General features: G+C 41.0%; 1 protein-coding gene across 1 annotated transcript in view; it reads right to left on the bottom strand.

Annotated features, from left to right (window-relative positions):
* The window catches only part of LOC139297038 (3',5'-cyclic-AMP phosphodiesterase 4B-like), a 34,560-nt gene extending 18,423 nt beyond the window's left edge, over positions 1 to 16,137 (bottom strand). The window contains exons 1-6 of the mRNA XM_070919621.1: positions 16,096 to 16,137; positions 12,003 to 12,250; positions 6,188 to 6,382; positions 6,034 to 6,070; positions 5,108 to 5,178; positions 4,341 to 4,390 (exon numbers count right to left, since the gene is read on the bottom strand). Coding sequence (XP_070775722.1) covers positions 4,341 to 4,390; positions 5,108 to 5,178; positions 6,034 to 6,070; positions 6,188 to 6,382; positions 12,003 to 12,250; positions 16,096 to 16,137 — 643 coding nt within the window. The remainder of the gene's footprint in view (positions 1 to 4,340; positions 4,391 to 5,107; positions 5,179 to 6,033; positions 6,071 to 6,187; positions 6,383 to 12,002; positions 12,251 to 16,095) is intronic.
* Between the last annotated feature and the right edge of the window lie 821 nt (positions 16,138 to 16,958).

Here is a 16,958-nt window from a genome sequence, read left to right as displayed (position 1 = left end):
TTCAAATACTTAACCAGGCTGCACGCTTCCAGCCCTCCGGATCCTCTCCTCTGGCTGCCAGCCTGGAAAACCTGACATGGATTTCTGCCGTGGAGCAGAAAAACTACTGCAGGCAGGAGTGGAGTGGACTGCCCAGACTGAAAATGATAGGTCAAATTTGTTCTGGCTGTCTGTTTGTGGTCAGCTGTCTGTGTGTGCGTCCGTCCACCCATCGGCTTGTTCATTATTTCAAATGTGAGGGGGTACACTTCATCATATTGTGAAAGACAGAGGGTAATGATAGGGGCTTAAACTAATCAAGAAATCATCCAAACACACAATGTTACCAGAAAGCAGATACTTAAATATTTAATTATAAATATTTGGACACAGTTTACTGGGTTAATTACAGGCAGCACTGCTTTGCTAGGCTTCTATATTTCCTGGTGCACTTCAAGTATATGCATGCATACACCTACACAACTACCCAGAAGACTGCAACACTCCTGCCCTGATTTGAAAGTGATTACTCCTTATTTGGCTTCAAAGCGCAGATTAGTGGTGATTAACACCAGCTATTCTTCTTCTTTCATGTGTCAGAATAACCTGTTTCGGATTAGTCTTTCATTACTTCTCTTTCAGGAGGTGTTTACAAAAGATGAATGAGCAATGCTTATTGTGTGGGGCCGCTACGCCCTGGGCAGTTTACGCACAAAGTCACGTGTCTGTTTAGTTTCAAGGCAAAGTATGTGTGCTGTATGTTTGTGTGCAGTACTGAATTCATTTGCACAGTCTGCATCAAAGTCTGCATTAAGTTCTTGGGAACAGACTTACTGAGCAGCTGACATGAGTCCCACAGAGAAAGACAAATGTCAGCAAGGGTGAAATCAAATATAAAGGAAAAAGACAGAAATACTGTATGATGATTTAACCTCTGGCACCAAAGGCTATGTCAGGGAAGTCTTACACAATGGTGCTCAAACCTCTTTCCTTTGGCCTACAATGAAGCTTGATGAAAGGGCATTGCAATGGAAACAAATTGCAATACCCCAGCTACCTTCATTTATTCTAATGCAATATGATTGAAAACAACTTAGTCAATATTATTTATATAGCCCAATATCACAATTTGCCTCAAGGGGAACTTAACTCTGTAGAAATTCACTTAAGTACTTAGAAAGTCCTATGACTTTAATGAGATCTACAGTTCCTACGATCAATCCAACAATAGATCTAAAATTATTTAAAAGGAATAGTTCAGTATTGTGGGATATATTCACTTTCTTGCTGACAGTTAAATGAGAAGATACCACTCTCATAAATGTCTGTTAAAATATTAGCCTACAGTCAGCAGCCATTTAGCTTAGCTTAGCATAAAGACTGGAAACAGCTAGCCTGGCTCTATCTGAAGATAATAAGACATGCCTAGATGCATCTCTAAAGAAACAATTTATGGTTGTACGGGGGGGTTTGTGCCTGGCAACCTCTCACTGATAAGACTGCAAGCTCCAAAAAACGTCACATTTTTGTACAAAGTAAACAAACAAGCTTTAACGTGTTAATTAGTTCAATCTTGTGAGCTATGAATTCAGAGCTGCTGGTGGGCAGACTTTCTTACCTGTCAACAGAGCCAGGCTACATGTTTCCCTTGTTTCCTGTCTTTGTGCTAAGCTAAACTTGCTGTAATCTTATATTTAACTGACAAATATGAGAGTGGTATTGATCTTCCCATTTAAGTCTTGGGAAGACAGCGGATAAGTGCATTTCACAAAACTATATGAACTATTCCTTTAAATACATATTTCTTCCTTTGCCCAGTTCAGTTTACGAGTTGTATGAAAAATGCAAACCGTATATGGTGAAACTTTGTGACATTTAACATAGTTCACTTTACATAAAACCACATAAGTTTGGGTTCCTATTACAAGTGCAAGTCTGCTAGTTTGATTGAATATGTAAGTGTAATATTAGGAATCAATCAAAAATGTACACACTACAAATCAAGCAAAATTGTGGACTACTTGCACAAAAAATGTTTTTGTCATGGGGGAGGAGTTAACTAAGGTGGTCTCCAGGCCCACTTTTGGCAGTGCTGCTTTAAACATTCACTTCTGATAGCATTGTGTCAACATTCATTTCTCAAGGCCAGTCAAAGGGAACATTGGCTCCAAATACATGATGAGGTTTCACATCCCCTTCTTGGTCAAATGACTAACTATCTGTGACAATATTCAGCGAGTGATAACCATTACAGATTAATCACCAGTCTATGACGGACAATGACGTCTTGATCAAGCAGTTTCCCCAAAAGTACTATCTATCAGGCATAATATAAAGCAAAGCCTATAATCTGAATCAGCTGGGGAAGAGGGAGCCCTTTGTTGGCTGCCGGGCTCGTGGGACTGCATGGGGTCAAGATGGTTTGTGAAGCATAAACTGCAAACTCACATGAGGAACACTACAATCCCCTCACGTTACTGGAGTAAGATGGTTCAAAGTGTAAACAGCCCACAGTGACGCATTAGCAGCTGAGCTGCTCTTTAGTATACCGCCCCCCCAAGTTATTTGCTTCTTGTCCACTTTCACCAAGTGACTGCAGTCATGGTCCTGCTCTTTTTGTTTATTTCATCCAATCTGACCTTTTTTCATATTGCATCTGATTAAAAGGCTCAAAAACTGTGACGTCTCTCTCCGACCTTTGCTGTGTTTTTGTTCTTTCCCATCCCACTTCCTGCAACAATCTGGCAAATCTCTCCCTCTTTCTTGAACCCACTCTATCTCTGTGTCTAACCTCACCACCAATACTCTCTCCTGAGTGTTTCACTCTATTTCACTGTGTCCCTCTTAAATCCCTTTGTAGGAGGTAACCAAAGTTTCACAGAGCTCCTAATCTGTCATCCACGCTGAGCTCAAGCCCAGGAAGACGCAGGTACTGTATCTTTTCCAAAACTGGGGATATTGCCTCACTGAAAAAACAGATGCAAAACAGGAAAAATCTGTTCTCCTTTTCCGGTCAAAGAGTTGACGAAAATGAGACAGAAAGCAGCACAAGGCAGGATATGAGGGCATCTTTCCCTGTGATATTGTTAATTGTTGTAGGCTCCTCCTGAACAATTTGAACAATTCCTATTATATAGTGGCAGGTGTACTATATGTTCTTTGTATGCTCAGGAAACGACGTTGATATTCTATGGTGGGACTGGAGTAAGATCCTATATTAGAAACATACGTTTACTGTGTCTCAGAGGTTTCAAACTAATTTCACACAAAGTTAATCATATTTGTTTTTCTCATTCTTTCTTCCCCCATGCATCATCATGGAAGCTAATGGTTTCACACCCCAGAGATGACTTTGGGAAGGTCAAGGTTTGTGAGAAGTGTGGAGGAGGAAGGACAATAAGAGGCTCGCAGTTGTCTTGTATTTCTTCCTGCTGCGGGACGCTCCTAGCAGCCCATCTGTGCTGGTAGGAAGTGGTGAGCACCCATGTGCAGACTGTGCTGACGTCAATCGGGCTTGAAGAACCAGTGCAGCAGGAACTAATATCTCCACCTCCCTCCTCCCCGTCTTTCACCCGTCCTTCCCCTCCTTCACATCTACCTGATCTGAATCTGAACCATTAAATCTCTTTCTGTGGTTCTCACCCTCTTGCATTCCTCCCGTCCGGTCATAACGTCAGTGCATGGGAATTTTTTTGTCTTGTTATCAAGTCATAGTTTCCTGTATCAATAACTCAAAAGATTAAAGTTGTTTTGCATGTGTGAAAATGTGAAGATAACACAGTTTGTGCTGGCAGCGTAAACATCTATTCCTGTGTTGACATGGGCATTTTCATAAGGAATTACTACCCAAAGCCTATCTACACTAATTAAGCATTTGCATGCAGAAGAATATAAAATTTTTAGTGCGAATGTGTGCTGTGTTTGCACAGGCACAGTCTATTATATTCACTGCACAGACTGAGACTGTAGTAACTTGCTGTACGCCACTGCCATTCATTGTTTATTAACCTTCCTTCAAATTATAAATGCTGTTATCAACTGTGCAGATTGTAGTCACATGCAGGTAAAACTTCCATCACTGGCTTTTATGCATGAAACTGCACGTGTGGGATTAACACAACTGGAGAATATTTATTTTTGGCTCATTATCTTTCATTCTTTCGAGGCTTTCAAATCTTTATCAGAGCATTGTCCTCCACCAACAGCCCAACTTGACATTTGACGTCAACTACCACAATAGAAACAGTGCAGAACTGCACTGCATGTCACAGTTTTCCGCCTTTTCCCAAATTCATTAATTCTGACGAGGATGTCATTAAATTTCCCATTCCCTATACTGAAAGGCATATGACAGAACTCACCTGACAGACAGACTTTAGTGACAGAAGGTTGATTTGCAGCAGGAGACCTCCTGCAACCAGAGAGAAACTAGTCAGTAAGCATTAAAATCGAGATCCCTGATGTGTAGCAAATGGTTGCATTATTTATTTTTTCATATGTGATTTGGTTTCAGCAGCAATCACTGTTGCCACAGCACAATCACAAAACAGGTGCTCCCTCAATTCCCTGAACTGGTCACAGGTCAGATTTTCTACCACGTGACATTGTCATGTCTAATCCAGTGACCCCACTCTCTGAGGTCGTATTGACTCTGTGTCCACCTCTAGCAAACCTGACGCAACTGCAGCAACTGACCCAGTTCAGTTATCAGAGGGAGCTTTCATGCACTCACAAGAGAGGAGGTAACCCCCTCTTACACCAAAAAAATAAAATAAAATGTCACTGTGTCCAGTTTTGGATTTAATTGCAACTGCAAACCAGCTTTGGCATTAAAAGCACAAGACTCTCTATACTTGGTTTAATGTGAGTGGTTCCTTCATGAGACCGTCGCGTTGGAAATGTTTTTGGTACTTTGGCGCCCCCAAGTGAGGCAAATGAGACATCAAATTCCTGAAAGCTAAAATCCACATGCAGATTTCCTACAAAACAATCATGTTGTAACTTCTATCAGCACACAAATAACAAAAAAAAGCACCCAGTATAGAAATGTCATTGCATATCTGAAGACACTCTGCAGCATGCAGTCACTCTCAAGCAGATACTATAATGACATTAAAGGATGACTCACTTATTCGCTGCACATTGTACATTTGTCAAGGTGGTGAAATTGTTCCTGACAGTACGAAGGCTTGCCAGAACCTTTAAAAACAAAATATGAAAAAGGGTGAGAAGAAGAAGTGGAAAAGATGGGGTTGAAATATAAGGAATATTTGCATGAAAAAGTAAAGTCATCAAAGGTATATAGAAATATTTAAAGATTAGGATTACACACTTGCAGGAGGTTTGAGAGAATATACACAATTATAATGTGACAATTTCACTCACATAATATTCATAGTATTGTGATAATGTGATGGCTACTCCAAAATTACAAAAGAGTTTCCCGTATTTTTAAGACTGACTGACTAATTGTTGTATCTGAATCATTTACAATAGTCCATTAGCTGTGAAGTCTTTGCAGCTGCCTCTCAATGCTAAACGCTGCTTGCCGCTCCCACTCCAAATCAGATGTGCATTAAGATAAATTCAGTACATTCATAAACCTGTATTTTCTCTTAAATATTTTGTAGCAAGGTAGGAAACTATAGTTGGTGCTATGTTTGATAAGGAGCACTGTTTCAGATTTCAGCCTAATGCATGCAGCAAGTGTTTACTAACTTCCAAGTTTCAAAAAGACCACATGTCGTTATGATTATTCGGACCTAATTGCAACCATTAGAAAGCACTAGACAGGGCAGATTCAACTACAGTTTAAGTTGGGGATGCCAAGTCTAAAATGCCTTCACCATTGCTGAATAGCTCTTGCCATGCCTACTAAAGGCCACCAGAGGGCAGAGAGGTTAATCAAGACTGAGTGAGTGAGTTACTTTCTGGATCCATGAGGTGCTTCACATCTAAAAAGCCCCTTGGGGGAAATTGTGTTTGTCAAAAAAATGCTACTTAGCAAAACATCATTAAGACGAGCAGATTTATTGACTTGTAATCAGCTCTTACCTGAGCAAATGGAGTCACAATCAAGTCCTCTCCATGCCTGAAATGGGATGTGAAAACTATTGAGCAAAGACCGACAGTTACACAAACAAGCACACATTTGAACAAAGAGAATTCGCCACAACAGCGGTCTCTCTCAGTGATTTGCTCGACTCACAGTTCTCCAACAATGGAAGAGTTTCGAGACAAGGACTTTGGTGATAGTTCGTAGTCGCTGTCAGAGCGGTACAGGAAGGACTCCCGGCGTTGGCCATGGCCCGCCAGGTTGGGATGCAGAACCAGACCTGAACCCGGGGACGCCTGCGGGTCTGAAGGACTGCAGCACAATGATGGGCCATTCTCCACTTCAAAGCTAAGACAAGAGAGAGATGAACAACATTAATCAGTTAAATAAGAGAAGAGATGGCAGCTGAAAAAGAAATCATGTTCTTTTGATATTTAGAGAGCGTGTATTTTATCAAATGAAATCAGTGGATGGTTATTGATCATTCCTTGTTACACTACAGCAGCATATTACAAAAAGTTCTGAGATCCATTAGTTTTACCTTAAATCATGTCTGTCTGATCAATCAAATCATTTACATTAACTATCAAATCATCATCATCACCATCATCATCGTGTGCATCAATTACTTTCAATAAGCTGCCTCTAAGTACTGGCTTGCGCAACATGTTCACAAATCCCACCCAGAAAAGAGATGGTTGCATAAACCCTAAAATGATTACTCACCCATCCATCCATGGCCTAAAAACTAAACTATTGTGCTCATTAAATAAGTATGCTTTGCTGGTCAGTGAGAGGAGGGGTTGTTTTATCATAAACTGCCGCTCTGGTCTGTGTCTCACTGGAATACTGTCCTGGACAGCTCCACTCATTCATCCCTACTCAGCAACGAGAGATTAGCTCCTTATGGTGTGATGTCGGGCATATTCTAGTGTTGATTTATCTAACCTTGTTTATTTTTTTTTTATAGTGACAGAGTGACAGCTACACTACATCACATCCAATGGCCTTTGAAACTTGAATACAGGATATGTTGTATGTTGTTGTGTCTGTATCTCCTTCCCAGTGTGCACATGGTAAGTACAGTAGTTAAAATCTGGAACAAGCATCTCCTCTCATCGCTGGAGATATAATGTTCTTGTACATGGTCCTCGACAAATAAATCCAATAAGAATAAAATTGAAAACATGAACAGTCTAAAGAAACATAATCAAATAATTTTCCCTCCACTCAAAAATATGTTTTTCTTCTTGTTCCTGTAGTTGGATGTTTGAGCCTCACTGTGCAGGATGATGTATGTGAAGAGTCTGACAACAGTAGGATGTTTTCACATTCATCTGCTGAAGGTGGAAACTGCTAATTGAAAATCCAATTTTCGGGGTCGGGCCTACATGATTTGTGACATTGCAAATAGTTTGACAGCCAATCCTGGTCCAATATTCAACTTACAAAAGTATGATGTGGAAACTTGAAGCCTCCAGCGCACACACACTTAAAATGGAGACACCTGTTGTCAAGCAGTTTCGACATATATCATATATCATATCCCACTGATTCTGGATTTTTAATGAAGGAGAAGGAGTTTATGTCATTTCGAAATATTTTAACAAGACAATTGAACTTTCTTTGGTGAAAAGAACACATCATATAAATTATTCTTCAAAGTTGAACAATTTGTTAAAACATGTCTGGAGGGGATCTTTAAAGCCTGGGCTTGTTTCCAATGCTAGCCCCTGGCCTTTTACACAGTCCCAACAGTGAAGTTGTCAAGAAATGAAGAATTGCTCTGAGCAGAAAAAGCAAACCAACAAGCAGCCAATTTGATACGAAGTGTATGTGTTTCTATGTAAGCGTACAGTCCATCTACCCAGCATGTTTTCTGATGCCACAGTGAAACCACCACGGACGCACAGACGGATATAATCTGTTTGTCACCATTGAGGACAAGCTATTGTGTAACCAGATGATCGGAGTTTAGAGTGAAAGGTCAGAGTATCAATGACCCGCAGGAACAACAGATGCCACAAATACTGAATTAAAAAAACAAACAAAAAAAAAAACTACTCACTAAGTGCACACTCACGAAGAGTTTAGCTGTTTAGCTTGGATAATGTGTACAAACAGGCAGAGTCTGTGTAATTGACATATAAGACACCTTAAACCACATTAACATTTCAATTTTTGTCCAATTTCAGTTGAAAAGTATCCGCAAGAAAATAAAAACAACAATCACACATTTTATAGCTTTCACAAACAAACCAGCTCCTCTAAAATCTATCTTATAAATGGACTGACTGTCCCAAAGGTCACTTCACTGTTTGCCCCACATTTACCCCCCGCCTCTGTAATTCCTGCAACATGTGGGATTAACCAGGCACATATCCCACTAAAGACACTCTCAATCCCACACCTCTGCCAGAGAAGCTCAGATTAATGTGAAAGAGTGCAGACTCTGATTACACACATGCAGAACGATAAACGTCATCTGTGTTGCGCTTTGCGTCATCCAGATCCCGACTTCACAACATTAACAGCATGCTTTACCTACAGCAATCTAATCTCTTAATCTGACACAGGCAGGAAACCACAGTATGTCAACAACCCATCATTTCTGTAGATCCTGACATACTGTAAAGCTTGCAGCAGCTGAGGTCTGATACAATGAATCTTGAATCAATGTTTTTTTTACTTTTTGGGAACTACTCTTGGCAATGTACCGTGAGGTTTGAATTTTATGTTGCACCTATCTACCAATGATGCAATCTTGCTTAAACATCTAGACACAAGTAAAGAGAAAAGAAAGACAGCGAGGCTCCAAACCCTCAAATAGAAAACAGTCTAGATTAATAATTTAGCTAAATAATATATACATTTTTTTAAATATTTCAAAGACAAGTGAAAGAATCACCTGGGAGCTGAGAGGTGTGCTCTACTGACCACTTCCTCGCTGAAGTCAAAGTGCCCAACTCTGCACCTTGGGGACCTCCGTGGCATTCTCCCTTCCACCTCCTCATCAGGCAACAAAAAGCACTGATACTGTGGCTGCTCACTCACATCCACACACACACACACACACACACTGACAGACCCCCTTTCTGTGCAGTAACAGGCCACGTGCTGGAATAACGTAGGCTTGGCAGACGCTAACAGGCAGATCTGGACTGGAACACAGGGAATGGACTCGCAGTCGCTCTGTTTGTCTGACCGCCTGTCCTGTTTCCCCCTCTATATTAAACCACTGCAGATTAGTCAGTGCGTTCATCATCCCTCCCCACCCTTTACTTGGCTACCTATGATGTCCTATAAAAGCATATGCACTAGAGTTTACAGTGAAACGGAAGGTCTTAAAGAAGAAAATGCAGATTTTCATGTATTTGTCAACTTAGACAGTCTCACTAATGTGCATATGGTGTAATGTAGATATTCACCAGGGGAATGAAATCATCTGTGTTTGCATAGAGCAATGGAGAGCCCCTTTCAGCTTGCCTATGGCTTTCAGGTCACATCTACTTAAAATCAGTCACCTTTGCAAGTCTCTTTGAAAATGATCAAGCCAAATCAAATCACAAAGGTTTATTTCCCTCCATTGAGAATTGAAACAGCATTATCAGGAGAACATAGTGAAACTGGGGTGAGATGGTCAGAGGAGGGACTGTTAGTAGGGTAGAGGTGTGTGGGACAAGGTTCCCGAGATGTTGTGGAGCGATATTACAGTCCAACATGATCGCCAAAAACATGTGAAGAGATGCAATAAGCATCCTGTGTCAGAGTAGAAAAGCCTGGCTGTAAGAGGACAGTCTATTATTAGAAAAAAAGACTGAGAAGAACCAGAGCCTCCCATTATCATCTGAGTGGAAACAGAGGAAAAAAAACAGGCTGGCTGGCTTCCTTAACCAAGACCACTGCAATATAAATATACATTTCTAAAAACGTCAACTCCAACTGCACACACCAGATAAAGAAACTGCTACTCAACTAAACAATCATGAGCACTAGTGATGAGCATCTATTGATGCAGGGGTTAAGGAAGACATTTCACAGCACATCCCAGAGGAAAAACACTTGGCACTCTGCTCGGCTTGTACTTTTCAATGTTTCGACAATAGAAAGATTTTATGATGGAAGAATGTCATCATTTTTTGCACATTTCAACACATAAAGAAGAGTAGCACTGTAACAGCATGTGCCTGGATAACATTTATTCAATAAACTTTCCAAACTATTGTAATTCTACTACTTTTATGGTGTACTTTGTACTTAAGGCATGGGTAAAAGACCCCTCCTCTGTTGCTTTGCCTGAGGTTTCTCACAATTTTTTATTTCCTTGTCTTTCATTTTTGAGTTCATAATCTGAATGGAGTCTAAAGATAGAGCAGGTAGAGCAGAGGCAATGTCTGTTTCCAGTGTTTTTACATACCAGTGAATCCCGTTCAAGTCACTCTCCCAGACTCTAACTCACCCTGAAGAAGGGACTACTGCTAAATAAGGGTCTGTGTGAGTTAATAAATACATCCCAAATAACCATGCACCTGCTGTAGCTGGTTTAAGGACACAGTAAAGTTGACAAATAAAGACAAACAGCACTCTACTTGTCTTCCTCTCACACAAACACACCAACCAAATTCTCACCAGGTATTCGCCACAGTGAAGCGCCTGTATCGACGGAGATGCTTGTTTATCACCTGCTTGCGGAAGCATCTCGATGAGCTGTGTGGTGAGAGTTTCTGGCCAGGATTAACAGCAGCAACACTGCACGAGTCGGCCTGGTCCGACCTGAGCTCCCCGTTCTCGCCACTGGCTTCCATTAGTGTATCTGCTTCACAACCGAGTCCAATGCAAGAAGAGTGAAGGCGCTTTCCTGACGTTTAAATGCTACAACCTTCCCAACAAACAGCTGAAATCACACTGTTTGGAAAACTACCAGGGCCTTATTGTATTGCAATCAGGTCCCCAAAAAGACACATTGAAGACAAGCTCTCTCTCCTTCACTGAGGTTGAATCCATGATACTGCGCTAACAAATATATACTCAGAAGCATATGAGTTTGATTAATTTCATTGGTAGATATCTTTGGGACATCCCCCCTGCAATATTTATAATGCAAATCAAAATCCAAAACAACATCATCAACGAACTGATTGGTTAATCAACAACAGCTGGAAAGTAACACTAAAAGTCGTGGAGCGTCCACACTGGCATGCAATAAACAGAGCAAAAGTTTTCCAGCTCCTGACCTTTAATCCAGATGAACGCAATCCATGCTTTTGAAAAGCAGCAGAGCAGAGTAAAAGTGTTATAGAGATGAAAGCAACTGATGAGAGAGTCAATGGACAATACATCTCTGAAGAGAGCCCGTAATCATCCCTAGTTTCGTGGGGTGAGTCATAGTGGTTCAAAGAAAAAGGATATATGTGGCAAATTGGCATTACTTAATGTGAAGTGGTAGCCATCATAAAAGCTCCCTTTTATACATTTTGCCTGCATTAATGCTACCAAGGAACAGCAGCCTGTTGTGTTCTGCCTCTGAGGTAGACACAACAATAACAGTGTACTCAATTAAATGACTGCCAAATTATTTTGTACCATCTGATGCTTTAGAAAATGTGTGTTCGCCTCCAGGGCACAGGGTTACAGTTATCACCGCAAGAAACAACTGAGAACTAAGAAGAAAAGAAGGTGCTGAAAACACACACCAAAATAAAAAAAAAATGTCACGGCCGACTTTACTGCTAATTTCCATATTTAATGTCAGAAGTAGATGGGAGAAAACACCACACATAACAACACACAGCTCCCACAAAAATACTTTCAACTAAAACAAAATAAAAACTAAACATAATTCTCAAAAACTAAGAACAAAAAGCCAAGTGCATAAAAATAAAAAATAACAAATGACCCTGGTGTATTATAATACACCTTACAATGTGTGATCACTGTGATGATCATCCTTTGCTGTCGAGAGCCTTACCTGTCAGGGTCGGCCTGTGTGATGTCGATGCGGGGCAGAGAGGCGATGGGCAGACTTGTGGGTCTCGTCCGGGTCACTGGATCTTCTTCAGGCGTTAGCGACCAGCCCCTGTCCCTCTCCTTTTCCGCCTGTCGCCATGACAACGGAGGCAGCTGCAGGTTGCCAGAAAACCGCCTGTGGACTCTGCACACCTCTACCCCGAGGGTGCTCCCTGTGGAAAATTGTCCCACAGGAGGCTCCTTATTCTCCTGAGGGTAAAAAGATAAATGACAATGAATCATTGGGTTAAATACATTTCATACATGAAATTGGATCATAATATTCCCTACGGATAGGCTAAGAAAATGTGGGTGAAATGTCAACATCAGGTCAGTGTCTTCTTGAAATATAAAATGTGAATTAAATGTCCTTGTGTACAGTAACACAGAAACCGAAATAATAATGAAATAATGATTCATGAATGAATCATAAAGTAAGAGCCAGAAGTTAACAATGAAAAGGAAATGAATAAAAAGAAAAACAGGAATTAAGTAATGCACAATAGAAAGGCATTTGGTAAAAAAAAAGAAGAAGAGATTTAACAGGCTGGATTAGCACACACAAACTTGCGACTCAAAGTACAAATGTTTAAACACTAACTACACAATCCTCCTGCCCTGCACATACCCCTGATTTAACAAAGTGACGTACAGTATATTGGCAAGAGAAAAAATAACTGATTGATCAAAGCTTATTTCAGGCCCTCGACACATGAGCTGCCAATTGACATTTTTATTTAGCTGCGCAGAATATAAATAGTGTGTTCAATGTGTCTGGTTGAGTGTGAAGGTTCCCGTAAGGAGCCCTGGGTGCTTCACTATAATGACGGGTTGTAAACAAGCCAGGGCACTGAGGAAACAGAGGCAGGCCGCCAGAGCTCATTCTGCATACATCACCCTCCACTTTATGTTCACCACATGCAAGTGTAAATGAAACGCGCCGACAGGTTTCAAATGAACAAGGGAGAGAGGGCGGCGCGATGAGGCCGACCGGGGGGAAATGGAGAATCGAGGAATTCCTAGAACGAGGCTATGGCAAAACAAGAAAACATTTGTCTGTTTTGTGTAGGCTCTGTGGCGCAGGAGACCAGACGGAGAGGATGAGTGTAAAACAAAAAAAGGCTGGTGAGAAGGAGAAAGAGTGAAGCCACAGTGTGACCTCAGCAGGGCTGACAGCTCACCACAAGAAAGTATTTACTTAAATGCAGTTACTTGTTGCTGGGAGCTTTTTTTTTAAAGAATAGAGACCAATATAAACCACGACTGGTAACAGTAGCTTGTAGCTTGATAAAAAGTCAACAGGACCACTGTGAAAAAACATGCACATCTGTCTTGTTGAGGTGACGCCAAAAACTGTCACTCTAAATCATATCTCCCAATGGGCTGGCAACACTGTCAGCTGCTTCCATTAAAATGTCTTCATTATAGCATCAAGACAAGTACAACGTTTGAAGTCCAAATTGGCTCCTGATCATGGACAGAGAGAGCCTCACTGAAATTTTAAAATGACAGTGTTTGGAGTACTGTGAGAGATGAAAGGTCAAAAAGAAAAATGATAAAATTCAAAATGAATGAGTGAGTGGAGTTAGACAGAGTTAACAGTGATCTGAGAGATAAAGGGAGAGACGACAACAGACACAAAGAGGAGGTGATCCCACCTCCTCTTTCCAGAGAAAACGACGAACAGTAATGGCAGGGACATTCCCAAGGCCAACTGGGAAGCAAAGAAGAAAAATGAATGACAGTAAACTGCAAAATAGAGGCATGAGACCTGGGAAGGAAACCTTGCTGAATGAGAGAGGGGAAGACAGAGTGAATGGAGGAGACTGTTGGAAACCACAGACGGAGACAGGAGGAGTCTGCCTCTCTTTCTGAGTCAGTAAACACAGCTCTGCTGACTCCTCTGCTCCTTCTAAGAAATACAATTTGTCTGATTTATTGTGCCTGTCTATTTAAGATGTATTCTTCCTGTCCCAGGGAAAAGGGGTGAAAATTAAATCTGGCAAAACATAAATCTGTTCAGACGACTCTGTTTGACAAGAGTGAATTGTGTAAGTGGAAACAGTCCCAGATCAAACATTATAAGCAAAGATCTAAATAGTCTCTTGTCAATATGTCACAGTGCCATTGCTGTTTCACTGCAAAATCATTTATCAATTATGCATTGATAGCATCTCTGACATCTGGACATGTAATTCTAGTTTTTCATTGATCCCATGTCTGTGGAATCAAGGAAATACTGCAGATTTTCTTTGAGTGTGCGCCTGTAAATAAAGCCAGGAGTAGGATAAGGATGTTGATAATTTTAGAATTCAAAACAATAGTAAATTTAGAGGCCTGGATTTATCATCTGTGCAGGAACATGGCCATAAAAGGACAGGAACTGAGATGAAAGGTAAAACAATGAGTCTGAAACGGAGGTAGTGTAGCTTCAGTGTCAAACAGAGGCGGAGTGGGTGTTTTCTCGAAGATGAAAGACCCTTCTTGGCCGCAGAGCCTAAACAACTCCAGTGTTCTCTGGGATACTTCCAAAAAGCCTTTTTGAAGAAGGTGATACAGATGAGACGTCTTTAGGAGAAGAGCATGGCTCAATGTAGTGCCTGAATTATTGAATCTAGGAGCCACAGAAGCAAAAAAATCAGAGACTGCTGTAATTATTAAAGAGCTGTAGAATCTGATGAAAGGTGGGAGATGGACACTCAGGGGTGTTGAACAACAGATGCAGAGCGGCAGACGCCTTTAAAAAAGGACTTTAACTTGAAATTTTGCTTCTACAACCATATTAAAATACATAACACATACATATAATTGAACTACTACATCTTGGACTGTGTCACAGAACCGTTGTCCTTCATGATACTTATTTTTTTTGTCTTTGATGCTTTTTACTTTCTCTGTTTATATGACTCAGTTTTCTAGTTCTTAAGTTTGTATTTATCTTAATTGTAATATATCTTAATGTCAGGCATTGAATGCCTGTTTCCATCTTGATAAAAGGTTGATGAACTCAAGTCTGATATGTTGTATGTTTTTTTAAATATATTAGAACGTTGTCAATAAACCAAATAAATGAAACGCTGACGTATAAACTCTGTTTTTCCTTGGTGCTATTACAGTGCCTCACGTCTATATTTTGCTTTGAGAAATACTACAGGAACTGAGTAACCTAACAGTATTACTATCTATTACAGTACATTAAAATACAGAGTACAATAAGCATTTTAGGTGCTATTAATTGAAGGTCTGCTGTTACCAAAATCACTGCTGGCATGAAAGTAAAAATGACCAATCGGTAATCCATCACAGTTTTGGATGGAGCCACAGCAGGAAAACTTGCATCCAGGATGTAGCTTGGCCTCTGAGCTCCTGTTGGACAATGTCAAAGTAAATGACCTGGCCTGCCTTCCCAGTCATAAACACCGGTGGCGTGGAGAAGAAACAGATGGGCCTCTCTGTCAGATCTGTCCTTCCTCCTCTCATCCATGTTTCCATTCAGTCAATGCCCTAAATGTCTCCTGGCGTGAACTGTCTTTTAACACCTTCCCTCCTCTCTCCATTCTGCCTCCTTCTTCTAAACTCTGCATCATCACCCTTCAACTCTTTGTCTCTGTCATCCTCCTAACTCTCTCACACACACACACACACACACACACACACACACACACACACAGTCCTTTACCCCCCCCCCCCCCCCCCCCCCCCCCCCTCCCCCTCTGTTCCAACACACACACCATCTCACTCTCTGCAGCATGTCCTGCCGGATAGCGATCTGTTGTGTACAGTACAGTCATCTGTTTATGAGTCACCGACCACCGCACAGACATAATGCACCTTGCTGCCTCAGTGTATTCCCACTAGAACTCACTGTATCTTTGTTCGGAGGGAAACCGTGGAAAGGCAAACGTTATAAAATTTACAGTAACTGAATTGGGGTGTAAACTTTAGAGACGAGATGCGGAATTTCAGATAAAATAGAAATCATGAGTGGCCGTGTAATGAATGCATGGACGGATTCATGGTTGCACAGATGGACAGTAGGAGAAATCAATACTTACATCGCCTGGTGTAACCCCCTGTGCACTACTGCTTTTCTTCATCCTGAGGGATGTTCAGCCAGACTCTCTCTTTCCACCTCTGATCCTCTCTCCGAAAACGCAGCTCTTTCCTGCTTCTCCTGCTCTGGGCAGCCTCACCAGTACGCCTGCACATGGGAAGGAGAGAGGAGGAGGAGGGGGGGGCAATGATAAAGTAACCAGTTCCGAAAGTTATTCTGCCTCCCTCACAGTAGACATCATGTTGTCAGACTTATGTTATTGTTCTGACGTGGTAAAAACATGTTCGGTGTGTAGTAATTTGACAAGTCTACACTGCGTTGCATTACACACTGCATTACAAAACCTTGACGAAAAACTGTGATGATTACAGATCTCAGCAGCTACAAGTCTACACAAGTATACATGCATACTGTTGTGAAATGAATGGAAACACATCTTGAATGCAGAAAAAAACGGTAAAACAGGTATAAAATAGAACTGTATGGCTTGGAACTTTTTCAATGACATTCGATGCCAGCTTTCAGTAATACTGTGCTACAGACACAGTTCAGTTGGTGCAAAAAAAAAATGGAGGTTTGGCTTTGTGGGTAACATTTATGTGATTTGTAGTAAATGCGTTAAAACATGCAACAACAAAAAAACCTGGCATGTATTACTGCATAAAACACACTGAGTGATTATATGCGAGTTATACGATACAATGCATGGTGTATGAGCCTGAATGCCAGGGGAATCACCAAAGTCATTTGAATGTATTCTCTATGAACCTTGAATATCTGTAGCAAATTTGACCACAATCCAGTTTTCAAGATACCGCAATCAAAACAAAAAAGATCACGTTGGTGCTGGATGAAAATCAGGGG

This window comes from Enoplosus armatus, chromosome 14, assembly GCF_043641665.1.
Source record: "Enoplosus armatus isolate fEnoArm2 chromosome 14, fEnoArm2.hap1, whole genome shotgun sequence".
NCBI classification, from domain to species: Eukaryota; Metazoa; Chordata; class Actinopteri; order Centrarchiformes; family Enoplosidae; genus Enoplosus; species Enoplosus armatus.
The sequence above is the reverse complement of the archived record's forward strand: the minus strand, read 5'-3'. Positions and strand labels throughout refer to the sequence as shown.